Genomic DNA, 10527 nt, shown 5'->3' with positions numbered 1-10527 from the left:
TGGAAATGGCCCAAATGTCCATCAACTGACGAATGGATAAATTCAATGTGCTCTATCCATACAATGAAATATTTGGTAATAAAAAGAGAAGGCCTTTTGCTTCACGGCGTCACTGAAAGCAAGATGGGTCACCTGCAGCTCTACTGGGGCCACCTGCAAAAATCCAGCCGGGGTTCCTGATCTTGCCACATCAGCCCAAACCAGCACAGTCTGATCTGGAAATAGGGCCTCACTCACTATATGCAGCCAGTTTTCCCATCAGTATATGAAGGATGTGGGCTTCATCAAGTTGGACTGAGTGACCTTCCTTGAATGGATTATCCAAGACATCAACCCAATAAAAGAAACAATGCTTTCTCTTTACACATAATTTTTTATAATCTTTTTTAAAAAGAGAGATGAAGCGGTGATAGATACATGCTACAACATGGATGAATGAAGTCAGAAAATACTACGCTAAGTCAAAGTCAGTAACAAAGCACCACATATTATATGATTCCATTCATATGAAATGCCTGGAATAGGCAAATCAATACAAAGGACATCAGTAGTTGCCCAGGGCTGTAGGGGATGAGGGGATTAGAGCTTAGAGGTACAGGATTTCTTTTTGGGGTTATATAAAAACATTCTGAAATTGAGTGTGCTTTTGGTAGCACAATTCCATGAATATATTAAAAGCCACTTAATTGTACAAATGGGTGAATTCTCTGTGAATTATATCTCAATAAGACTTTTTAAAACATTGGGATAATGAATAAATTTTTCCTCTTAATTTTTTTTTATCATTTTTAAAAAAAATAAAACTTAAAAAAAAATAAAATCAGAAAAATTTTTTCCAAAACAGAATATCTTCAAAACAATGTATTCCCTCCAAAAATAAGAATTATGTGATATGACAGGTTTTAGCTAATGCTACAGTGGTAATCATATTGCAATATGTTTATCAAATCAACACATTGTACACCTTAAACTTACACAATGTTACATGTCAATTAAATCTTAAATAAATGGCCGGGGGCTAAAACAATGAGCTCCCAACTCAAAAGGAATTTCCATGAAAAAGCCCAGATGAAGTGGAGCCAGGCAACAGTGATGGAGCAAATAGCAGCCTCGAGAGATGACCACTTTGCAGAAGTCACAACATCCCGGCTGGAACTGGTGTCATAAGAGATGCAATTACTATGGTTATCTTTACCATTGCTTCATCTCGTTGGCAAAGATCGCTCACAATGATCATGGAAGTTAATAAGGCATTATCCTAAAAAGAAAACACTTTTTAAAGTATAGACTTTTTAAAATACATATAACATCTTTTTCTCTCATTTATATCCAGTGCTACCGTTTTCGTGACAGATATTAAAATCATTAACATTTTCTTTGATCAAGTGAATTTAAAACAGCTGCTAACACAAATACCTCAAAATAAAACTCTAGTTACAGACATCCTCTTTTATCCTGATACTTTGAAGCTTTGATGTTCATTTTGTGTTGAATGGGGAAAAAAGAGACAATTACTTGAGCAATCTGAAATCAAATTAAGTTTCTTGATTATCTGTGGATTTGAAAAGTTGCCTGGGGGTTAAACTATTAAGTTTCAGATTCTGAAGCTTGGAAGACACTTGTGGAGATGATTCTTCCACCTGTTAGAATGACAATAAAAATAAAGTTAATTTTGTAAAAATATAGTCAGTCTACCCTAGGTACTTCTTTTCCCTCTGACTGCTTCTGCAGAAGACATAATACATTTTCCTCACCCCTTAGACCTAAGCAGACTAGAGCCATTAACTGTCAGCCTCCTGTGGGGTCACGTTTGCATCTGCTCACTATGGTATCCCCAGCACCCACCTCAGACTGGCACGTAGAAGCAACTGTTTGCTAAACAAATAAACATATATAATTTCTAAAGGCATGGACAGGGCCTACTACATAATTTGGCAGCCTGGTACAAAATTAAAATGAGGGCCCCTTGAATCACTAGAAATGAGGGATGTTCGAAAATTAAGAATTACAAGCTGATACCCACAGAACACTATAACAAGTGTGGGATCCGTCCAACTACAAAGCCCCATGTGACTGCCCAGGTGGCGTGTGCATGACACCGGCCACAGGTGTGGAAAGATGAAACACTGCAATGCTACAAGCATCCTCTTGGTACTATTAGTGATTCCCAAGTAAAAGTCAATGGACCAGGATAGTCATGGGGAAGTTTTACCACCATAGGGAAATGAGAAAAGTAAGCACAACTCAATCTTTCATAATGCTAAGTCTGTTCAGTTTAGGAAACTGTGATGCTTATTTTTGTGTCAACTTGGCTAAGCCACGGTACCCAGATATTTATTTGGTTAAATATGGTTCTAGATGTTTCTGTGAAACTACTTTTTAGATGAGATTAACACTGAAATCAGTAGACTGAGACTAAAGCAGACTACCCTCCATAACATAGGTGGCTCTCATCCAATCAACTGAAGGCCTTAACGGAAAAAAGATTGACCTCTCCCCAAGAGGAAGGAAGCCTGCCAAAAGATGGCCTTTGGACTGCTGCCAACATCAAGTAGGCTCAGTCTCCAGTCTGCCAGCCTATCCCGCAAATTTTGAACTTGCCAGCCTCCACAATGGCATGAGCCAATTCCTTAAAATAAATCTAGATAGACAGACAGACAGATAGAGAGGAAGACACATCCTATTGGTTCTATATCTCTAGAGAACCCTGACTAATACAAGGACAATCCTTATTCAGAGATTATGTGATTATGTCTTCCCTAGTTTTTTTTAGTGTTGAAATGTCATTTTCCTTCAAAAAAATTCTGGAAAATCACTGCTTTATGTGATAAGTTTTAGAATGTATATGCATATATTTTCATTTAATGGAGAGTTCTACTTTTTTTTCTTTCTTTGGTGGGGGAAAGCTAGGCAAAAAAATCGAGTCAACATAATCTTTTAGAACTTTTTTCAAAAGCTGAAGCTATTAATCCATGGAAAAGCAAAACCCGTTATCTAGGAAGGGTTCAGCTTAGTATCTGTAGAATTTAAATGTTAATTTGGCTCTTGTGTAACAAGGTGAATATAAAGGATGGGTATGTGGGCAGCCCCTGTCACTGAATTTGATCTTTTCGAAATGACACATCACCTAAAAGTCTAGAATCATGAAAACATAGAAGTCTCTAATTTATCAGTCTTTAAGCTTTAAATTCCACTCCTCATTTCTATGGATTCTTGTAAACGCCACGTACTTTTGGCAAACCTTGTGAGAAAATTTATACTCTTTAGAGGACTTTGCTTGTGCTGCAGCCATTATGCCGTGGCATCAGTCAGCGCAGGACAACTACCCGCAGGCAGTCTTTATGTTTATAGATCTTCTGCAATGCTGGCCTCAGCCAGAGCTCAAAAATTTGGGCAAGCTCAGAACTGAAGATGGATAATACTGCCACTTTCTCTTTGCACCATCATATAAACCATAACCCCCATCCCATGACAGTGCTAAGAAAACAAAGCCAGAAACTTTTAGAAAAAGACTGGAATTGCCTTTCTTTTCTGTTCTAGTCAAAGCCTTATTTTTCCCAGCATCATTGTAAGAGATTACATTTAATTTCAGAAAAAGATGTTTTGCTGAGATGGAACTTCCGTATCAAGCAGTTGATTTGGAGTACAGACTGAAGCTTAGAGTCAGGGGTGATTCTACTACTTTCAAGAAAAAAAAGCTTTTTTTTTTTCCCACTATGTCCACTTTTATCACTTTTCCCACAAAACCTGTCCCTCAGCCTCTTTCCCCAATCTTGATTAATGGTACCTGGATCCATCGGATGCCCAAGCCAGAAGCCCAGGAAGCATCCCAGGTCCGACCCCATCTACAAATAACTGACCAGTAAGGCCCACTGACTAAACCGCTCAGCATCTGTCCTCCATCCCCACTGCTACTACCTGACTTTAGAGCTTAATCATTTTCTCCAAGATATTGAAATAATCTTTTTGCTGGGAACTCATCCCCTAGTCTCTGCCTAACCATAATCTACTAAACTCATCTAGTCAAAGTCACCTTCATAAATTTCAATCCACAGAGCTCCTAACATGCTTCTGTGACTATTGAAGAACGTACAATCTCTTTAGATGAGCCTTTCTTGACTCCTCCAGCATCTTCAGCTCAACCCCCATTTACATGCTGTGCTCCAGCCACACAATTCTACACTTGTAGTTGCCTAATGTGCCATTGCTTCACACTCTGTGCCCTCTGTCGGCCAGAGTTCCTCACTTTTAGAGAACTTCTTAACTGTCTCATACCCATGTGAAGTCAGAAAATAGAAGTCTGTCCCTTAAGAACTCAGCCTGGTATAAGGAAATTACATTACCACTTTCTCCTTTGGGCTCTCACAGTATCCTGCCCCATCTTAACTTTATTACAGCCTTGGAAGCCTAAAGCCTCACCCTAACAAGTCTGCTGCCAACACATAAAACAATTCTTAAGCTTCTATGGGAACTACATTTGGAGGTAATTTATAATCCCCATTTTTTTAAATCACAAAATGGTGTTACCCAAATTGGATCAGACAATTCATAAAACGAGGAAACAAATGACTTTGGATTATTTCTAAAAACTAAAATAAGTCTCAATAAAAGCTTGCTTCCTTTCTAAACATTCGAAAGGATCTTTGACTCCCTCTACAAGTGATTCTCAAAAGAATTCTCAAAGCAAGGTGGACACAACAAGAATAAGTATGACTTTCAGCATAATATGAAAGAACAATACTCTGAAGGTCTGATTTTTTTTAAAAAAAGGTTTGATTGCCACATCTCCATAACTCATAATTTAATCACTGAGTATTTTTCAGCTATTGTGTGATCAGCAATTGTATGATACAAATGCTGTCCTCACGAAGCTGTATTTACAGAGTCAAGCAAGATGGTTACTACAAGTGCCGTACAGATGAGAGAGATGTGTTGGTTCAGAGAAAGGGAGGGTTTCATGAACAAAACAGAAACTGAGCTGGATTCTACTATGAAGAGAGAGAAGATGGGAGGAGGCAATCAGCAGAGAGCTACTTCGTCTTCCCTCCATTAACCCCAGTCATGTACTGCGCCCGTTGCCACTGGACCGCAGTGAAAGAAGGGCAACCATTCACACTCTTTCCCCATCTCACCCACTTCAGAACTCTATTCCTGCAATTGCCCCCTCTCTGAATCAGGAATGTCTTGTTCTCCATTGGACCATTCTAGCAACACCCTACGATGCTTGGATGAACCCATCCAAAATAAATAAATCCTTCCTCGATCACAGGTCCTCTAGCTAGTAACAACCCTATCTTTCTGCTTCTTTTCATAACAACCTTCTTCAAAAACTCCACGTTCTCACCTCCTATTCTCTCTAATCAGGCTTTTGTCCTCTCTCTGTCACCTGTTTTTCCTTCTCTCTCACTCATGCTCCCTCCTTTCGGTCTCCTTGGCGAGTTCTTCCTCCTCTGCGAAACCTCTAACATTTGGGAGCACTCCAGAATTCTGTCACAAGGCTCCCTCCTCTATCTGTGATCTCTCCTGAAATTAACTCACCTAGTCCTTTAATTACCACTATCTGCTAATGACCTCCAAATGGATATCACCCACCTCAATCCACTCTGAGGCTCTAAATTCCTCTACCAACCAGTGACTTTCTCAACAAATCCACTTACATGTCTACCTGAAACCTGAAACATAACATGCCAAAAGAGAATTCTTCATTTCTCTATTCCCAGTTCTACTTGGGTCTTTGCCATCTTAAGAATTGGCACTATAATTCACCAAGTTGCTTCAGCCAGAAATCCAGGAATCATCCTGGATTACTTTTCATTTTACCCCCTTACATCTCATCAGCAAGTCATATAGACTCCATCTCCAAAATGCGTCAAGAATCTAACCCCTTCTCATCACCCTTCCCGCTCTTTCACTAGACTTTACCTAGGACAACCTCCTGACTGGTCTCCCTGCTTCCACCTTACTTTCCACAGTTCATTTTCCACAGCAGCCAGAGGGTTTGTTTTTAAACATCCATTAGATAACATGGCACCTCTGCCTAAAGCTCTCCAATGCATTCCCGCTGCAAGTAGAATAAAATCCCAACTCCCCCCCACAGCCCTGCTATTTCTCCAACATCATCATCTACATATGCTCTCTTCCTCATTTACTGGCCAAACTGGCCTGCCTTCACCTTCCAATAAAATCATTCCCTTTACAGGCTTTGCATCTTCTACATTCTGTATCTAAAATGTGCTTCCTCCGAGCCTCCCATGGCTGTCTCCTTGGCATCATTCATTCATTGCTCGGCCTCACATGTGATCTCAGTGAGGCTTTATCTAACCACCATGGCAAAGGAGCTTTGCCTGCCTGCTCTGCCCTCCCCCAACCCCTCTCACCATTCCCTACCTTATTACCTTTATTTTCATCATAGAATCTTTCTTGATCTGAAATTTTATTTTCTCTTGTATTGACTGCCTATGAGCCATCAGTAGAATGCAATGTCAATAAAGCCAGGAACTTGTCTCTTTTCCTCCCTCCAACATTCAGATCAGTGACTAGCAGAGGACTCAAATTTTTTTCAAATGCTGTGTGAGGTGAGGCAGAGAGAAGAAGGCATCCAAACTAAGTGTATAACAAAAGCCAAAAGGAAGAAATGAGAACAAGTTGGGTTCATTTTAATGAATGAAGACACTAGCTTGACTAAAGCAGAAAAGAATAGGTGGAAATGAAACGATGCTGGAAAAGCTGGAATCAAATTGTGAAAAGTCTCAAATGCCAAGCTAAATAGTCCAGAATTTAGGTTGTGGGCATTAGGGAGCCACCAAAGACTTTTAAACACGGGAATGTGCTGAGCACTTAAAAGAGGTTAATTTGGTAATGATGTGTAGGGTGAATTAGGAGAATGGGAATTAAGAGGGGAAGGTATCGTCAGGTCAGTAATCATCCAAGAAAATGAGATAAGGATTTAAAACAGCCCAGACTACATGGAATGAAAGAAATTCCTGAGAGACACATTTTGCAATAAATCTAGCAACAAACTAGAGGTAGACGGTGAAAGCAAGGTGAGTCTAAGGTGATGCCAAAATTTTCAGTGTGTGTAGTAAGAGAATGGAGTTTGCAATGGAGAAGTCAGAGAAGAGAGTAAGATGTTGGGCTGCGGTTTCAGAAAGTCGAACTCCAGGAACAAAGACACATTCCAGAGAGTTGCTTCGTTACCTTCTGTTCAGTGTTAAGAACACTCAGCGAAGCACCTGGTTATTTACATAGCCCGTCCATCTCTACCATGGGCCATCAGTGCAAGACTGGGAACTGTCACTTACCAACGTCTGGAATGTAGCAGACAGCTGAAAACTATTCGTTGACCAAATCATGAGTGCAAAGGTGATGGCTGAAACTCAGAGAACGGGATCAGTTCTCAAAGGTAAAAAGACCTGAGCCTTGGGGATGGTGTCTCAAGTCTGAGGATGACGAGAAAAGGAGTGAGGAAAGGAAGGGGGGAGATGAGACAGAGAAGTAGGGGAAGCATTAGATAAGGTACCACTGAAACCAGGGAAGGAAACATTGAAACAGCAGCAGCAGCAGTTACAACTGCTGGAGGTTTCAAAGAAAAAAGTCAAGAACAAGACCTAAGAAAAGGCCTCTCAGGTTGATGAGATGACTAGAACCAGCTGCTTCAATGGAGTTGTAGGGATGAAAGTGAGATCATGGCTGACAAAAGGGAGGGGAGGGTGATAAAGAAGACACGCAGAAAGAAAGTGTAAGATAATGAAGTTTCTCCCGAAGCAGGTTGATTGCCCTCTCTAGAGTGCCAGCCTCAGGCAGAGTGAGAAGGAGCCTTTACGCTCAACTGGGCATAGGAGAGCAGAAATTTGACAGAGGTGTGAGAACACTTGTGCTTGCATCCTACAGCACAGGTTAACACTAATAAAATACACACTACTTTAGTACATACAAGCACACTGAGGTTAGTAATATTTAAATACAACTCGAGCCCATGAGAACATCACTCCTACCATACGAATTTTGCTTGGACTTTCATCATCATTCATGCCACAGATTCTTTTGGACCCTCGAGATTTTGACGGGTCTTCATCTGTATCCACTTCATCAGATAAAGGTAATATCCATCCTCCAGCAAAGGCGAATGTCTTGCTAGCAGCAGCAGAGGCCCCGCCTCCGGGGGCGTGGTTTGTCCCAACGTCCCCTGTGGCCGTGGGGAGTGGCGACGACGGCTGTGTGCTGCGGCCTCCACTGTCTCCAGAGCTCTTTGACGGCGATGCAAAATCTGCTGGAGATGCAGAACTCGCGGAGAGCTCGTTTTGCAAAAAACATTTTAAACGAGTTTTCCTGTGGACATTGTTTCTCGAAATTGCACGCCGGAGCTGAGACTCTTCTGCAATGACGTACACTTTGCAGCGACCCCTGGTCACCGCGGTGTAAACGTGCTGCCAGTGCTGGCGGCCCGCCTTCCCAACCACGTAGACGATGGTCTGCTCCTCAGACCCCTGAGAGGGAATAATGCATTAGGGAGACTTAATACTGTGTAATGGGGTCAGGTCTTCAGAAAGACAGCCTACGGAGGCAGGAAAGAGACAAGTCCTCCCCAGCACCTACTTCCTGGCCAGAGTATTCACATAAGTCCATCTTATGGGGTCCATTTTCTTCATTATCCAAAAACTCATGCTTTCTGATTATGCTGCTAAGCTCAGGTCTCATGGATTCACAACTAGTTTGTAGAAACCCATCAATAAACTTTAAAGACTGTGCGTAGTGCCAAAGAATAAAATAATTTGAAATGATTGTATGGGCTTTATGTGTAAATGTATTATCCCGCTGTTACTATAATAAAATAGGCACCTTAAATATCTAATGATAGGAGGATAAATATATATTCATTTATATATTTATATCAAGTATCTATATATAGATATTTGACATACTATTTTACAAACATCAAAGATGCTTTAAAATACAACAAAAATTTAAAAACTAGGTAGTTATATATAAAGAATGACCACAACTATGTAACTTAAAATAAAATTACTCTGATCCAAAAAGCACATGCAAAATGAATATAAATGTGTAATAAAACAAATCACCAAAAGGAAGGCAGTTTTATCAAAATGAAGAGCCTTGGATATTTTCTTTTTTCTTCTGCTTTTCTACATTTTCCCATTGTGGAACCATTTATTACTTTTTTTCAAAAGATAAACAAGACAAAAGAGAACAATGAACCTTTGCTTTTAAGTTTAGAAAACCAAGAATTGTATAGGCAAGAAAAATGTTCAATGGCTCCATGTGACTGTGAGAAAAGTTTTAAGTTTTATGGCTATTCTTAGTCCCTATATTTTCTGTGCCAACATAAACTTAGAAGTGATTTGAACCATTATCTCCCTAATGTTCCCGTTACCCCTGCCAAAAGAATTGTGGGGAGACAAATGACAAGATGGGCATGCAGAAAATATAGATCCACAGTAAAAAAAAAAAAAAAAAAAAAAAAATCTTTTACACAGCAAGCGCTTCTATCTCCTTAGACATTAAAAGTTTAAACCAACTCTTTAGATGATAAAAGTTTAACAAATACTTCCTTCCGATGCTGCAGAGTCTCAGAAATTGACTTAAATGATACTTGATTACACAAATGCCATTAATGACTCCCAGGCTCTCAAAATATACTCCTATCTCCTTAACATGGTTTGTATGGCCTTGGCCCTACTCCCTTCCCTCCTTCCCCCTTTCCTCCCCATGAGCCATGCTCCCTCCAGCATAAGGAACCTCTCTGTGGTCCTGCCGGTGCTCCCCAGTCTGTGGCCTCCATCTGGCCCATTTCTGCATTAGCTGCCCCTTCTATGTACTTTCCAGCATCCTGTGCTTCCTCTATAAGAGAATTTTTACCTGACTGGAATGTAACTATCTGCCTTAAGTGTAATCCTCACTGGACTGTAAACTCTGTGAAAGCAGGACCACATCTAAGTTGCTCGCTGTTGTTTACCCAATATCTCGCTTAACGATGATAAAAATTAAAATGTCATGCCAAAGGCATGCTCAGAAAGCAGGACATGAACACCTAACTTTACCTCTATAAACTCCTATAAATCATTTGTCCATTTCTTTAAATCTTTCTTCAATTATTAACACTATCAAATGTCTTAAGGAGGCACATTTAATACATTTACTTATAATTACATATACATCTATTCTCTAAATTTGTTCTAAAACTTACAACTTGTTTGAATAGATACAAACCATTAATACCCTTCATGATTTTGTAGACTTAGAATCCAAGAGTCTATATGGATTTTAGAATGAGGTCAAAAATCTTTTTTCTGTAAAGGGTCAAAGAATAAATATTTAGGCTTTGCAGGCAAGACGGTTTCTACAGCAACTACTCAACTCTTCCTATATAGTGCAAAAGCAGTCATAGCCAATATATAAATGAATGTGACTGTGTTCCAATAAAAGTTAATTTATAAAAACAGGTGATGGGCCAGATTAGACTACTATACTAGATAATATATAGTCCTAGAAGGCCTTAGGAAGTGACTT

The 10527-nt window shown here is 39.9% G+C and overlaps 1 protein-coding gene across 1 annotated transcript in view; it reads right to left on the bottom strand.

The window, feature by feature from the left end:
* Positions 1 to 1014: 1014 nt before the first annotated feature.
* Positions 1015 to 10527, bottom strand: part of HELB (DNA helicase B) — a 27867-nt gene continuing 18354 nt past the window's right edge. The window contains exons 12-13 of the mRNA XM_039865933.1: positions 7995 to 8486; positions 1015 to 1640 (exon numbers count right to left, since the gene is read on the bottom strand). Of these exons, the coding sequence (XP_039721867.1) occupies positions 1536 to 1640; positions 7995 to 8486 (597 nt within the window). The 3' untranslated portion in view covers positions 1015 to 1535. The remainder of the gene's footprint in view (positions 1641 to 7994; positions 8487 to 10527) is intronic.

Source organism: Pteropus medius, unplaced genomic scaffold (genome assembly GCF_902729225.1).
Source record: "Pteropus medius unplaced genomic scaffold, Ma_sr-lr_union100, whole genome shotgun sequence".
Lineage (NCBI taxonomy): Eukaryota > Metazoa > Chordata > Mammalia > Chiroptera > Pteropodidae > Pteropus > Pteropus medius.
Note: the sequence above shows the minus strand (reverse complement) of the source record. Positions and strands in the feature narration are given on the sequence as shown.